At 49.3% G+C, this 16,493-nt stretch overlaps 2 protein-coding genes across 8 annotated transcripts in view; one reads left to right on the top strand and one right to left on the bottom strand.

Moving 5' to 3' along the window:
• LOC149340517 (uncharacterized) overlaps positions 1-16,493 on the bottom strand; it is an 84,386-nt gene that overhangs the window by 12,961 nt on the left and 54,932 nt on the right. For 5 of the 6 annotated variants that reach the window (XM_089549329.1, XM_089549326.1, XM_089549330.1 and 2 more), the window contains exon 2: positions 308-455. In XM_089549329.1, the coding sequence (XP_089405455.1) occupies positions 308-455 (148 nt within the window). Of the gene's footprint in view, positions 1-307; positions 456-8,526; positions 9,238-16,493 lie in introns of those variants that run through there. The other variant, XM_089549325.1, reaches the window with a different exon arrangement.
• The window catches only part of LOC149340516 (carnitine O-palmitoyltransferase 1, liver isoform-like), a 139,474-nt gene continuing 123,294 nt past the window's right edge, over positions 314-16,493 (top strand). For both annotated transcript variants that reach the window (XM_089549317.1, XM_089549315.1), the window contains exon 1: positions 314-471. The gene's annotated coding sequence lies outside the window, so the exon portion shown is untranslated. The remainder of the gene's footprint in view (positions 472-16,493) is intronic.

Below are 16,493 nucleotides of genomic sequence, written 5' to 3'. Positions count from 1 at the left end.
GCCTCATTTCTCGCGTTCCGTGTTCTGCTTTCTCTCTTTTGCTGCTCCTTCCCGGAAAGAAACAAAAATCCCCCCACCCCCCATCCCTCTTTCCACCACTGAATGGAGACAGCGTGCCTGAACGGGGTGGAAGGAAAAGTCTTGCGCGTTTGTGCTCGGCCATGAAGAGAGGGACGCAAAGCGTCTGGGAGAGAAAGAGAAGACGGGCAAGCGACGACGACGGGAAAACAAGAAGGAAATGAACACAGAGGACAGGCGGGGTCTCGGAAGAGAGAGACGGCGCGAGGGCACGCCCTCGCCCGCTCACCGTGACCAGGGTCGGGTTGGAGAACGCCTCGGCCGCCTGACGCCGCTGGCGTCGGATCTGGTCGCGCGCCCGCTTGAGGATGTACACTCGCCACAGGATGACCACCATCCAGAAGAGCAGGTTCAGCACCAGCACCACGATCAGGATCCTGTAAAGACGAAACGGTAAGGGACGGGGCAGGAGGGGCGCGCTCGCTGGCAGTGCGCTGCTATTCGCGCGCGTGTGCGTGCGTGCGTGCGTGCCTGCGTGCTTGTATGTATTCTACTACCGCTCTCGAGTGGTTTTATCGGTCGCGCATCTCCGCCTGCCTTGGGTACGGTCGGACAATCGAGCCTCTTTCAGCCTCTCCCTTTTCGAGGGTCGTGCACTGCGGGATAAGTGCAAAGCGGCACAGCCTTTCCTGGATGACCTTCGGTAGACAATTCCCTTTCTTTTGCATTAATTGCAGGAGCCGTGCAAGTATTCCAGACAGTGACAGACCCTAAAGTGAAACGAAATGCAATTAACGGCCTCATGTCTTTTTTCGTCTAGATTACATATTTCCCTTATTTGCTGGCCGGAAACTTTCGCGTGATGACATGCATGCCACAGGCACAATGTTTCTTCAATCTTTGAAGATTTCTTCAAGAACAGACTAGGAGTCGAAACAGAAAGCACGTTTAATTCTTACCCCCCCCCCCCCCCCCCCCCCACCTTTCTTTTTTGCGTCTGTAAGCTCCGGGTTAAAAGCGATTACTCGGGTTCGTTTTGACGCACGTCAGAAAGTAAGTACGTGGAAGTTTTTGTATATTAATTGCCTCCGTCAAGTGTAGCACTGCGGCCGTGAATCGAGCCCACGAACCCTTGCTCATCCAGCTCAGCAGCGAGACTCCATCCTTACAGGGAACAAAAAAGAGTGAAAAATAAAGACAGGTGCAGAACAAAGGCACTGGCAGGCATTGTGTCTGACGTTCGCTTTTTTCGGGAAAAGCTGAACACGCCGGGTGAGCGCCAGTGCTGACGCAGGGACGATCCGAGTTGACGATCGCGCATTCCGCGAGTGTACGACGCACGCTGCTTCGGAACTGGCATCGCCGCACTTACGATATATCATGTCGGTCCTTTCTCTTGTTCTCGCATGTTCATGCAACGCTGCGCGTGATCCGGCAGGGTGTTTCACGCGCATACTGTTAATGTTCGCGGAACTCGGTTCGGCGCAGTCATGTGACACATATGCGGTGGGACGAACGTGCTACTTAGGTTTTTTCCTTATTGCATCCTTTCTCGTACGTGCGCAAAGTCACAGGTACAGGTCCCTCCTAATATGAAAGAGATGAAGTGGTGGGCATTCAAATAGATTGCTCCATACTAATGCGTGACAAGCACACTTTTTCCTGTTTTCTGGCTGTAGTAGGGTACAACTCAAAGGAACTCCTCCCAGCCAATGGCGTCGCCGATTCTCATGAACCTGTTAGAGTGACAATGCAGGGAGGAGACTGTCTCCGTCCGTGGAAGGAAGGGCCAGTTCCCTTTCATCTGCCACTCCCTGTATTGTCACGCTAACAGGCTGATGACAATAGGCCGATGCCATTGGCTGGGAGGGGATGCTTTGACGAGGAAAAGCCGCTTCGTTCTTGAGTTGCATCCGATCTGGTGAAAATACCCAAAAGCTTTTTTAAACCTCAGTTCAGAAATAACCAAAAAATTCTTTTTTGTGAGCAAACTGATAGTACCCTTTCATGTGGGAGAGGCCTATAGGCTCAACGGAAAAAAAAAAAAAAAGAGAAGGCAGGCTTACTAAAGATTGAATGTCAAGGGTGGGTGTGGAAGCGAGACAGCTAGCTCTTTCGCCAACTCTACCTAAACGCAAAGAGAAGTGTGTGTATATATATATATATATATATATATATATATATATATATATATATATATATATATATATATATATATATATATATAGAGAGAGAGAGAGAGAGAGAAATACAGAGGGTATCTCTATGTGTAAGTAGCTCTGCACGTCGACAGCTGGACATCTCATGGTCGCCATGTGGAGCCTGTAAACGACGACGTCTTTCTCTCATACGTGGGTCCACCTACTACTTCACTTTCGTCACCATCATGGTCGCCGTCTTAATGGCATTACGTCTTGAATCTGATGACGAATTTTCTGTCAGCTCACACTTCGCCCGCACTCCACGCTTCTCCATGGATTTAAACACTCCTCGTTCACCTCGGCCTCCTCTCATGTGAAAACGACGTTGACGCTGTATTCACGCTCGTCTCTTGACTCTTCGGTTTTCTTAGCCCTCCGTGACTAATCCGTGTCCACCTCCACCTCATTTTTTTTTTGTTACCCACTGCTGGTTCGCTGTACCTCGGGGGCTCATTTGTTGAGCATTTCGATGGGCACGTCTTCGACTAGCCGCTCACATCGTCGTCCAAGCCTTCAGCAACATTGTGTTACTACGACGATCGAAAGTGGTGTCCCAGGGAGGACTGGTTTATGGGTTGAGATCCTCAGGGCTCAGTGCCTGGAGCTTGTCTTGGGGTTTTCTTTTATCATCGCTATCATCACTTAGGAGCATCACACGAGGGGAAGGTAGATAGTTATTCTACGTTCATCATCATCATATCATCAGCAGCAGCAGCCTATGTCACGCAAACGTCCTAATCTCATCCGACCACATGACCAAGCTTGCTGCCTGCTGCAGTAATGCAGGCTAAATTGGTAGCAATGTAACCTTATAATGCCCTGCGAGTCATGTAAATATTGACTGTCCCATAGTGATCTGTTCTCTTCGAAGCGCGAAAAAGGATATGAAGTCTTGACTGCATATATGGTATTTTTTTTCTCTCGGAATAATACAGAAATCGCATTTCGTAACACATTTCTCAGACCTTACTCAAAGTGTCAGTTGCCACAGATCCAGGTTACGTGCTGAAAAATGACTTACAGCAGAAGTGAATTCACGCGGTGAAAGGCGTAAAGGCTTCAGCGGGCGCACTGCTGTATCAAAAGGTGACTGAACGTTTATTGAATTTTATGTTAATACGGCGCGTCTTCAAATATAACTTGCTGCATTTCTGCGACCTAGAAACCTCGATCTGTAGTTGTTACGAATTCAGCACTTCAGAGCAACTTGGCATCGCACGGCTGAGCCTCTTACGCTTCATACTGCGGCGACGGTGGCGTAGCCAGACCAGTGGCGTAGCCAGAAATTTTGTTCGAGGGAAGGGGGGTGGGGGGGGGGGGGTCATGTTGCAGCGCGGCCTCCTCATGGAACATCGGGATTCCGCATCTATGCAGTTTTACAGCACCGACGCGCTCTTGATTTTCTATAGCGCACTGTTTTTGGCATCGGCACTTCGTCCATGCTTTTCTGGGTTGTCTTCAAGCTTGCATGTTTACTACGCAGTTTCATTCGCTTAGTAAAACACGTTGCGGCGCTAGTTGGTGATGCATTTTCTTTTCTTAAAATTTAAACAGCGCTTTAGTTTTATTCGCTCCCGCAGTTCACTCTCGCCTCCTTGCCGACACGTCCCCTCCCTTCCCTTTCTAGAAACTTCTCTCTATTCCACTTCGAGCTACCATGCAAACCTTACTCGGTAAACTCGGCTGGATTTATAGCAACGGCAAATCTGAGCGTGCTCAAGTTCCTACAAAGCATTCCGTATCCGTTAACCGTGTAGTGAGAAGAGGCGCAACCATCTTACTCACGTGCTTGCAAGACGCGTCGAGTCCGTTAACTGTATAGTAATGTAATGCAGGAGCTTGCTTACAGGCCTAATCGAGTCTGCTAAATTAGCTGTATTGGGAAGCGGGCATCTCACTGACGAGCATAAAGAACACGTTGTTTTCGTTATCTATGCCGCAAAATAGGCACGAGCCTGCTGCGTATGCACGAGTGTAAAATGTTCCTTCATCGTATCATCCACAGCGACAGTGACACACGCGGCCGTCGTACTCACCCTTTGCTTTGCCTGATCTCGCGAGGCACGGGGGGATGCTCAGAGAGCCGTGCGCTGCTCTCCGTCGTGTACCGGTCCGCAGCTGCTTCTCCGCTGCTTGCCATCTCGGTGCATTGTGCCCTCGGAACCCGACATCGCCCGGGTATTCTTTGAGCTGTCATGCAATTAATCTAAATCTACATTAGCAGCTGCGATGCTGTCGGCAGCAGTAAATTTAAAGATGGTTCGTTCCCTTTGTTTCGAAGGGGTTTAGACCTCTCTTAATGTGGTGATTCGGGGGTGATGAAGAAGGAAATGACCGATGACGCAGAAGATCAAACGAAGAAATATATCTACAGAAATATACAAAGGCGAGCTGTAAGTTACGGAAGTAAAGCCACGCAGAAAATACCGTCTCACACAGAGAAACAACCTCCGGCACCTCACTTATCGGCTAAACGTATTAGTTAAAGCGTATGCTGTGAGAGTTACGGGCTAAGCACGGATACTTAGACTGATGCCAAATGCTTTTGCGCCTTACTTTAACACAAATAGAGAAGTTAGGGCGGTCATGTTCCTAGGCCCGCCCTAGACTTCGCTAACCAGTGAAATTTTAACACAAAGTAGCCACAGCCAGTCCCTGAAGATTCGGCACAACCTCTAACCCAGGGCTTGGCTAAAAAAAAAAAAAAAGACAAGAAAACATTCACGACAATTCTCCACGAGGGAGTCCTTGCCCTCTTCGCGTGATTTTCTCTCCCTTTCCCCTTCCGTTTCCACGCGTTCTTTCTTGGCGCTCCGCCGGATACCCGCGGTCAACAATGCCAGGAGTCCTCGGCCGTCGAAGCGGCGCTGTTAAACCGACAATGAGTTCCGCGCTTTTGTGTGTGTTTACGGGGGACGCGCGAGCGAGGAGCTCCGAGAACTCTCCGCGTAGACCGGAACCGTAACTAAACGAGGCCGTAAACAATGCGTGGCCTTACAGCAGCCGAATGATGGAAAATCATTTACTTATGCACGCGTATGTTAGAACATATGTCACGTGGTTCCCACGTCTTAAGACTTCTAGAATAGGTTGACGCTATCGGTTAGGGGCATAGGGGAGAAGCAAAGGAGGAAGGGGGGGGGGGGGGGGGGGGTCGAGTGCGCAGGACAATAACCGGAGGATGGGGCGTTAAGGACAATGCTTTTGAGGTCGTTTATCCGAATAATTATTTTGACCAGCTTGCTTATCGTACAGAACAAAACTAGCCGTACAACTGCGCTTCTGGCCTTTGCCACCTGTTCCGATGTACTAAATTCACATGGCGTGGGTCATTGGTTAGCATTTTTTTCCCCCTATCCCTCAAGGTATCTTCCACGTTCTCCCAGATATCATAGCTTGTGTTCTCACTTTGAGATGTGTCTGTCGAGTCGCGGTGCTTTAAGACTTCCCCTCTGAAGGGGCGAGCACAATAGGTTCAAATTATGCGACGTCCGATTTAGCAGGGAGCATTCGGATTCTGTACAGAATTCAGTGCGCGTTGATTACCTTTAAATATTGTGTTTCGGTGACGGTCGGAAGCAGGCATGCTGAACCTGACACAGCGCAGGCCATTTTGCAATGCAACACCCGGCGCCAAGCACGTAGCTGCCATTGTCATTGTAGTCGAAACGCAGCTCTCAACTCAGACGCAGTCGGCTGCAGCTTGCCGGGTACCTTCCAAGTTCCGCTTGCAAACCAGACATTTCCGCGTACACAGTTACTGAGTGCGAACAGCTGGCCCGCTTGGAGTGAGCCTTGATATATGGACTTTCTCCGTAGGCGCAATTTATCACCGGGGAAAAAAAAAACTTATCCTTTTCCATAACCACCTGAAGCATGGCAGTGCTTGTAGTCTATACCTATCCCCAGGATTGAACGCCAGATACTAAATTATTGTATATTTTCCCCCGTAAAAGCGACGTGCGCCTGTCGAGAATTCGTACTCGTTCAAATTAAATGGAAAGTGAATAAGCTATGTTTAACTGACGCGAGTCAATTTTTCTGAATGAAAATGTCTAAAGGTGCACTGAAAAGGAATCCGAACTTGTCTTTTTACCGCGGAAACTCAATCTACATGTTCCGACCATTCTTAGAAAATTCGAAATATCCCTGCGGCCGATTTCCCTAATTTAATTTGGATTAAACGTCCCGGCTCCCGCCTTTTTTTGAACCCACCGCAGACAGTAGTAGAAGTCAACCAACCTTTCAACCAGTCCCATGGCGGCTTGCTGCTCTCCCATCAGCGGAGTGATGCGTAGCGATCGGCGAAAGCAAGGAGCCTACGCGTATTTTTATTTCCGTGGGCCTAATTTTCGGCTATGTAGTCTCTGACTGGATCTATTTATTCACGGAAACCTAAAAAAAACAAAAAGTGAAAGCGAAGCCGCCACGCGACTGCCTGACAGGCACTCAACGCATTAGTGGACTCCTCCCACCGTCGGTGGCGAGTTCAAAAAAAGGCGGGAGCCGGGATGTTTAATCCGATTTAAATTACGGAAATCGGCCGCAGAGGACAATAATCCGAAGTTTCTAAGGATGTTCGCAACGTGTAGATCGAGTTTCTGCGGTAAAAAGACGAGTTCAGATTCCTCTTCAGTGCACCTTTAATGGCGAGCACTGCGCCGTTCCTGTCCTTAAGTTGGAAAGAAAATATATCTTTTTTCTTTTTATCCAAGTCTGTTAAAAACGCTGCGTTTTGCGTCCCTGCTCGATAGCATGCCACGAGCCGCAAAGCCTGCCTAATTAGTGGTGCTACTACGCAGCTCCAAAACAAGTTCTCAGTCAGTAACCGGCCGGATGCGCCTCTCTCACCGTCCTCGCTATAATGCAACGGATGCGAGGTCGTTTCCATTGCACCTTGCACAATGATCGACTGGCACATGGCGACAAACGTGCGTGAACGTATTTCGCAACGCCAGCAAAAATACCACGAATACGGGGCGCGACGGCCAAGTACAGGGCGAAAACAGTTTGCGTCAACAGCAGGAGTAGGACGGACGGAAAGAAAGAAAGAAAGAAAGAAAGAAAGAAAGAAAGAAAGAAAGAAAGAAAGAAAGAAAGAAAGAAAGAAAGAAGAGGACAGATGGATTGAAATAATGAAGGAAGGGAAAAAGTGAAAGGGGGAAAAGGAGAAAGAAAAAGAAGCAAACAAACAAAGAAAAATCGCACCTGTTTTTTTTTTTTTTGCCGCGGTTTTGTCTTCATGCGATCGAAGAAGCGAACGCGATGCTGCGCTACGATTTTCCTTCCCTCGTGCATAAACAACGGCCGTGGAAGCGCCCCGGCGTTTACGCCGGAACAGCACTGTTGGGTGGATGCAATATAGAGTGCGACAAACCGGGTTTCCTTTGATGGAGGTCGCGCGCACAGCACGGTACTGAGCTGTCCTGTCAAGCACTGGCAGTGGTATGTGCTGCCAGAGACGAGGCCTTTCATCAACAGCCTCACTTTCAGTGCCGCAGAAATTCCGTCGAGACACGGAGTTTTGTTCGCGCCGTTTTTTGCCTCGCTCGAACAATGAGCTTTCTTATCTCGCAGCGTGTAGCACAAGCACGGTGGCTGCGAGTCGAGAACCCCGCAAAGAAAGCATTTCGTGACCTTCAGTGGACCACGAACATGGCCGTTATTCTTTGTTTCAGAGAGCAGTCGTAAAACACTCTTAGGCTTGCATTAGGCAGCTCTAGTGCACTTCACGGCGCACACGAAAAACTAACCAAAGAAATCAAACAGCGCACCTCATGAGCAAAACCGTTCCCTCCGCTCCCGCCCAAACGCCATTAGCACGATGGTCTCTGTCCACTACCTTCTCCATTTGTGCCATAACAGACAATGTACGCTTATGAATACGGTAGAATCATGGGCTGATAGTAGACACCTTTAGCATACCGTCTACCGTGTTACCGTTACCGGTACCGGAGTACCGTGAGCCCGCGCGCAGCCAATGCGCATGCGCAAATCGCCTTGACGGCGCCAGATGGCGCCACGTCCCCGTCGACTGCGCGCGCGCGGGGAGCATCGGGACCAATCAGCGTGGGCTCAGCGGAGGTGGGCGGGCACCCGGTACTCCGGTAACGGTAACGGTAACACGGTACACGGTATGCTAAAGGTGTCTAGTGAAGCATATTTAGAGGTGCACGCTATGGTAGTTTGTTGCACCGAGAAAGAGCCAATGACGTTTCGAGAAGGGAAGTTAGTTTCAAACGAGAATGACTCGGGGGAGTGGTCCCATTTGGCTCTTGGAGCCATAGATGTAAGTACGCCGGCTTACCGGGCAGTCAGGCGGCCTCCCCGAAAGGTGGATTCGCAGAGTAACGGTTTCTCCGCTGTAGCCGCGATGCCATCGACACCTTCGCCGTTCTCGTGGCACGATTCACCGCACCGCGTCAGGGGTCCATTCGTAGTCACGCTGGCCTCGCGCATCGCATGGCTGTGTGTGTTGCTTTCAATCCTCGTAGTTTCTCACCGTGCCGTCCTCGAACTAAACGCTCCTCCACGCCTCACGAGTACGGTCACTGTTCGCACTGGCCACCCACGTAAACAAGGGCGGGAGATGGGCATCCCCTCTCTTTCTCTTCTCTCTCTCTGCACAGTGGACGCAGTTAATTCTTGCAGGCGCGCCGGGATTTTCCGAAAGGTGTCGGATAGCGAGCCGGACGCGGCGGCGGCTGTGAGAGACCGCTGGCTCGCGGTGGGCAGGCGCGTCATGGGGTGGCGGCCTTGAACTATCACCGCGTCCGCGTGTGTGTGCGCGAATAAGCGCGTCTTCGACGGGGGAACTCCTTGTTTCGCGCTGACAGCACATCGTGGCTCTTTCATGAAGGCGGCGCTTAGGTGAACGGCTGTTTCCGCTGTTCGCGCTTGGTGGAAGAAAACCGTTTCCAAACAGGATTCATTCGGCGCGCGGGCAGATCCAAGAAAGAGGGGGTATTTAGCTTGTCTAGTTTGTGCGAGGCGGACGCTTTGAAGAGCATCTTTTTTTCTTCTTATTTTTCTTCTTCTCTATCTTCTACATTCTTTACAAATCAGCCCTTCTCCACAGTAGCGGACTTGGCTTTGTAGTATGCCGTAACGGAAAACGGCCGCATTCTCGCGCTGTACAGTGAAAGTACTATCGGAAACCATCTTTGTGCGGTCACTTGACGCGATAACGAGACCGTGTTTAAACTGTGCTTTGGAATGGATGCTGCAGCCCCGACACTTGTTTTCTATTTTCTTTCTCTTTATGATTGAAAAAAAAAAAAAAAACTCGCAAGAAGCATTTTTGGAAAGCCATTTCAGAAACTAACTTATTGCTGTGAGTAGTCGTGTGTGCAATCCCGCGAAAAGCTTCCTTTAGAAAGTTAGTTCGAATAATGTTAACGGTTCATCTATAGATGCATCCGTGTGACACTTTTTCCCCTTTAAAGAGAGCAGCTGTCAATGATTTGCTCTTGTGCTTGTTTCGCCGGGAAATGCTTCTGCAGGTCAGGTTATGGGGGGGGGGGGGGGGGGGGGGGCAGTGAAATGGAAGGCATTCTAAAGCGAGCCGACTCTTGATGTTTGGCTGCCGGAAAAGCTAGCTAAATTGTCGTTGGCGAGTTTTCGGCAATCGTGTGACGCGAAGAGAGTCGCAGGGGCAAGTTACGATGATGGTGTCTAGCTCTGATTAGAAAGCATTCGAAAAATTATCTCAGTGCTTTAACTAGCAGTGGCTCACAATAAATGTCAGTAACTACGTGTTTTCAAGCATCGGAAAGCGTCGATCGGTTAGGAACAAATCTTTGACTTCATTCCTCTCTCTTGTCGCGATCATTATTTCGATTGGATATCGGCATTGTTTAGACCCATGCTTCTCCCAAAACGTGTATCAGTTATCTTAAGTTTGCACTGTATAAAAAAAGAAAGATTAGCTAATCGACTCGAAAAAAGCATTGAAACTTGTTAAATCGTTTCCAATACATCAGTGGTTAACCTGGTATTATGCTGTTGACTGCATTTACCAAGGTATTCTTCTATTCGTGATATTTTTCAGTGTGGACGCCATTACTGCCAACAGTGCCCGATGCAACGTTTCTATCTAGGAAGCCCAGTCCATTGAGAAAAGAAGCGTGAGTGAGCCAAAAGGGGTACTGACTTCCGAATGACCTTCTTCGAATGACTTTCGAATGACCTTCACGACCGCGACATACACGGGTAGCTTGGGTCCACCATTTGCATTCCGGCACTAGCCTGCCCCGTAATGTGGGGTCGCGGGGTACAGTTCGAATGCTAAAAATTTGCAGACATGCTGCCGAGTCGCGAAAGCCCTTACGGTGCACGACATGACAAATTTCCATAAGGGTATCGGGCTTCGAGCAATCGGCGGAACGCTTTGCTGATCCAGGCATCCTCTCTCTCTTTCTTTTATGTTTTTTTTTATCTTTTCCGAGAGGACCAATAAAAGGGTAAAAGGGCATTCCGTATGTTACTGGCAGTTATAGCATATCGAGGGGGCGTCGCTCGCCAACCCGCGCCACTATAGCTTAAAGCGCACTGTCGCCAGGACAGCTCAAAACGTTTGAAAGCGCAGAAACGAACACAGGCTCTGAAACAGAGGCCGCAATACCCAGGCAACGGTTGGCTCCTTGTGGAACCGAACTGTAACCTCCCACTGCCTTCTTTTTAAGACAGCTCGTGATCGTCACCGTAATCATCACCCTCAGCATCATAATAATCATCATTACAACAATAACAATCATCACCATCAGTCAAACTTAATGCTGTGGTCTCCAATCAACCCTTTCCTGCGCCGCATTCTTTGTAACGCCCGATCCGGGGTAGCCGGCCCTTTTCAGGCGTATGTTGATGCCGGCAAAGCATCGCGGGCGATGGGAGAAACGCAAGAAACGAAATTATTTTTGTTCCGTTTGTCTTCCCTCCCCTTCGTTAAAGGTGCAGGAACATCGCATAGCCTGAGCCAAAAGGTCGCCCCTTGACTTACGTCTGGCAGCCGGGCGACATCCGAACCCGAGTGATGCGTCCCCTTGCCCTGTCCGCCATGCAGATACCGATACGAGCGTATACACCAGCTGCAGGCAGCACTGTAGGGGCGCACGGAGGGTTCGCCGGCGCAGTGCGTTGCCGGCGTCTCAGTCCCGCGGCTTCGCGCGATCGTGAAACCGGAGCACTGCGTACCTGCAGTTCTCGCTGCTGCGTGCCTTTGCAGAAGCTAGCAGACGTGAGGGCTCTGCTAAATTAGTCGGCATTCCCCTTTGCTCTCGATAGCTCGCCTGCGAAGCTCTCTGTCGTAGATCATGCGGCCTACTTCTGACGGCTTCATACCATGCGTGTGCATTTAGCTGCTATTTGTGGCCTAATTAGCTCAGCTATGCCAGTTTATACGTAGCGAGAGGTACGGTATATCCCTGCTTACGTCTAGTTGTTTTGCTTATCGTCATGGCTACGTGTTACACATTAAAGACGAGACCTGTGGTGAGGGCGACACGTGTTATTCAACTTTATTGACAGCTAGAAAGACGGCCCGGTGATCCGTAAAGTAACACGCGGCCGTCTCGGTCGGAGGCGAGAGGCGTCTGCTCCGCGGTCGGCGCGCGGCGCACCAGCTGCGCGGCTCTGACGTCACTCGGCTCCTCGCGCATGGGCAGAAACGGCGACCGACAGCCACAGCGAAACGACGAGACTGCGGGTAATGTAGCTCTCGCTACAAAAATGCCTGTCACGGAGCCGCGTCATGCAACTGTCGTGTAACAGCGGAACAAATATGCGTCTTGCACTCACTTAACACATGTTGCAAGCAATGTTACGGTGAAGTGCGCGTGTTAGCTATGTTTTAAGCTTGGAACAGAGAGTGTTTTGCGCCTTTTAGAAACATAGGGCTTTTAGAGGTTTGCTTTTGCCGTAGGATCCGACTCATCCGAACAACTCGTCGTCAGTCGGCGGCTTAGTAACGAACGGTTCGTTCGCCTCGGTCTTTGCCTGTGAACGCGAAACTGGGCGAGAAAAGAACAGTAGCCTGAATTTCAATGTTTAGAATAGACCGGAGGAGCGGACGTGAATCGTTGCGCCTGTGGATTGTCGAAACCTATGAAGTGAGAGGCGTTGCCCGTAAGGCATTGTAAAGTTGCCTTGTTTCGAAAGGACAGTCCTTTTACAATACACAGTGCCCCCTTGTTATTATGAGCCCGCATGCAGTGAATATACAGTCATATTCACCGCCGGTCAGCACGCACTGATTGGTCCCGATGCTGCCGACGCGCGCGCAGCTGCCGGGTACCTGGCACCGTCAAGGCGGTTTGTGCATGCGCACTGGCTGCGCGCAGATTCCCGGTACTCCAACACCGACACCGGTAACGGTAACACGGTACACGGTATGCTAAAGGTGTCGTTTCGACTGTCGGTTGTAAGATATCGGTTCCAACATCTTTCTGTTTGTACTACAGTTTTAACTCCGAATGTTTTGTGACATCTCTTGTCATGCCACTAATTAACGACGATGAAAATTTTGCGACTCAGACTAGTAAAGAACGAGCTGAAGACGTGCTGATTAGAAAACGCGCGCAAATACCTTAGTCACATGCGACGCGCTCTAAGAAGTTCGTGCGCGAGCACCCACGCGCACACCCACATTTTCTTGTTTTTATCACGATCCAGCGCTCGTTGCTCGAAGTACGCGCAGAAGGAAAAAGGGCGCCTATTCACGAAGCCCTTCGGAAAAATAATTATTATACTTCCCTTCGGCAAAACAAGAGGATGTTTTCTTGCCCCGGTCTAATTACCATAATTGGCCGGTTGATACTATGCTCAGAGGAAAGGAAAAAAGTATCGATACCTAGTGGCAACTGCAACGTAAGTCTCTTGACTTTCATCGGTTGCACTTAGTGCCTGTCTATTAATGGCTGCATAAGACCAAGGTAACGGGACCGAATCCCGGTCGCGACGGCAGTATTTTTGTGAAGGTGCGAAAATCATCGTGTGATTTGCCATCTCATTGCGCGCTGTAGTGCCGGAGCCCACATTTCGCTGGCTGGCCTCTGGAAACAAGCGCTGCGCGCCCGCCGTCGCTCAAAGCAGGCCCAGACTCTCTCGGACATGTCGCGACGTGCAGCGTGACTCATCCAGCCACGCCGGCGCCGACACGGACCCTTCCTCCTCCCCTCCTCTCCGTCGGTGCGAACTCCTCCGAAGCTCGCCGGCTCTCGACCATTGGTCTAATTTGAACGGTGGCCAGTGCCGTGACCTGATTGGAGGATCTGAACGGCTGGCTGCCGTAACCGTTACCAGCGGCTATAAAAACGGAGCCGCGTTGAACCCGCGCAGCAGATAAGCAACAGAAGAGCCATCACGCCGGAGCTACGCTCGCCGCCGGGGCCGCTCTTCTTCTTTGTGCTAGCCCGTGGTGCTCTTGGCCCTTGTATCATGTAAAAGCCCTTGTACATACTGTACATAAAGTTCATTTGACTCACCGTCGCCTCGACCGTTTCATGGCTCGGACTCCCAGTCTCAACAGTGGTGGCAGCGGTGGGATGCCAAAGTCCCAACAGCGCTATGGAACCCCAGATGTTCGAAATTACGGCGTCTCACATAGGCCACCATCACGCACCGAGACGTTAAATCTCACATACCATACCATACCATACCATACCATACCATACCATACCATACCATACCATACCGTACCATACAATACCATACAATTCCGACCATAACATCCCGACCGCGGCGGTCGAATTTCTATGGAGGCGAAATTCTAGAGTCCCGTGTACTGTGCGATGTCAGTGCACGTTAAAGAGCCCCACGTGGTCGAAATTTCCGGAGCGTTCACTACGGCATCCCTCATAGCCTGAGTCGCTTTGGGACGTTAAACCTCAGAAAACCAAACCATAACATACCACACGTTGTCATTCCGTGCTATACCGTACCGTACCGTATTTTAACCCTGCACCACCTAACGTTGCTCGCACAGTTTTATTTTGCGGGCGACATAGCACGCCACGCCAAGCGCGCGCACGCGACACACAAATACACACACACGCACGCACACACGCAAATATATATATATATATATATATATATATATATATATATATATATATATATATATATATATATATATATATTGCGAAAGCATGAAGTACTTGACTGCTTACAAGAGTACATAGCGAAGTATACGCTTCGTTAAAGGAAACATATTTATTCGACTCGACGTTTCGATCGGAAGACCGATCTTCTTCAGGAGTGAAGAAGATCGGTCTTCCGATCGAAACGTCGAGTCTAGTAAATATATTTCCTTTAACGAAGTATATACATCGCTATATATATATATATATATATATATATATATATATATATATATATATATATATATATATATATAATCTCATCCAACTGTGATTTTGATCCCAAGCGCACGGCACATCAGGAAACTTTATAGCGATGTTCGCTCGCAGATGTGAAATTTCATCGCAGTCACCTGCGGTCGAGTTATTTTTGTCCTGTATACCGCAGTTTTTCCCCTTTTTGCCGGAAACGGTGCATGCACGTGTCGCCGCAATCAACCAGCGAGCACACATCTGATAGCTTTTGCGCGCAGGTTGTCACGCCGGAAGAGTAAAAAAATTAAAAGCATTGGGTTCGTTTTGTACAGTTTCCATTAAACTTGGAGGCAAACTAGAAACCTAGGGATGAACCTAAGAACAGCTCAGAGAGCGATGGAAAGGAAAATGACTGGTGTATAACGTAAGTAAGCAGGAAGGAAGCAGCGTGGATTAAATAACAAGCGACTGTTGAGCTTGTTTTAGCTAAAATTAAAAAAAAAATGAGCACGACACGTGTTGCTTGTGCTGACATCTGATGGTTTGCTAGGGAATCAGAGGCGAAACCAAGTGAGGGAAATTGGAGTCAGGGGCAGTTGCTCTGAGTAAAAAATGATGTCCTGGCTCTTCCTGGCTATGTTGGCGTTTGTCCGGCAGCAAAAGGTGAGAAAATTGGATCAAAAATATATTCCCGCCAGCCGAGTCAAACTCGTGACGCCCTTACCGAAAAGGACTTCGTGATCGCCATTTGGAAGTGAATGGTAATGTAGCGCAGCCTCTGAGATCCGCAAAAAAAAAAATGTCGACATGTGCAGTTTGTGCGGCACCTTGCTTCGTGTAAATGTAGGGCGGGATTAGAGAAGACCACGATTCTTGGCAAGAGCGGTAATGATAAGGCAAGGCTCGTTTTAGAAGCTTATTATATCAGAAAGCTGTCCGAACGTTGTGTCAGTGACACGTCGGTACACATATACTCATCTGAATGTGCTTTTTTAGATTCGTTTTTTGATTAACTCGTTTGCTTGACGGATGTGCATTATCTGTACCTCGCTACGCGCATGCTCTTCATTCCCTTCCTATATATCCCCTGTACTTCAGCATGAATAAACAGTTGGTAGTCAGCGCTCGTGTTGTCTCAGTGTGTCTCTCTTTGTCCCTTGTCTGTTTTTTTGCGCTGTATTCAATTTAACATGCTTCACCAACTAGCCCGGCAGCTTGCTCTCCTGATGTGCAGTTTACTTGCAAAATCGGCCGGTGGTGGCGACACCTGTATTTCGTTTTTGGTCTCTTCTAGCTTATAAAAGCTGCCTTTTCGGCGATAGGGGTACTTTTGTGATTACAACGAGACGCCCTATGGATCTAAACTAACTTCTATTTGTCCTTACTGTCCCTTTAAGAAATTAACAGTGACGACAGGCTGCGCAAGAAAGAGTAGCTGGATGCCGCAGGGAGGGGCGCCTCATTTCTACAGCGAGAACATCTTGCATGATGGTTAAGATGCTGGTGTTAATAACTGAGGCTTAGGCCTAACGCATCTTGAGTTGTCTGGTTTTCTTATCTTTTCGGGGAACAAAAAAAAAAGAGGGCGCCCGCATAGATCACCCTACAGGTCCTCATTCCTATACTGCGCTGCATTTAGAAGGCACCACCTCACCATGAAATACTCAGCAGTCTGTTTCGGCCGACGCGCTTTATGCTGGGCTTGAAGCTGTGCACGCATTGCTACGAGGTGCTTATGGAGCCAACCACACCACTCTCGGTGATGCTCAAGAACATTTCAATGCTGTGCTGGCAACTGCGGCTCTAAACACGCCAGCAGGTGCATGCTGGGCATGGAGGAAGGAAAGGACTCGGAAGAGGCGGTGCGTCACAATTTTTGAAGCCGCTCCCCCCTCCCCCCATTAATAAATTAATAATATTAATAATAGGGTAATAATAGGTTAGA

This window comes from Amblyomma mixtum, chromosome 6 (genome assembly GCF_055824585.1).
Source record: "Amblyomma mixtum isolate Tamu chromosome 6, ASM5582458v1, whole genome shotgun sequence".
Lineage (NCBI taxonomy): Eukaryota > Metazoa > Arthropoda > Arachnida > Ixodida > Ixodidae > Amblyomma > Amblyomma mixtum.
This window is presented reverse-complemented; position numbering and strand designations above follow the sequence as displayed.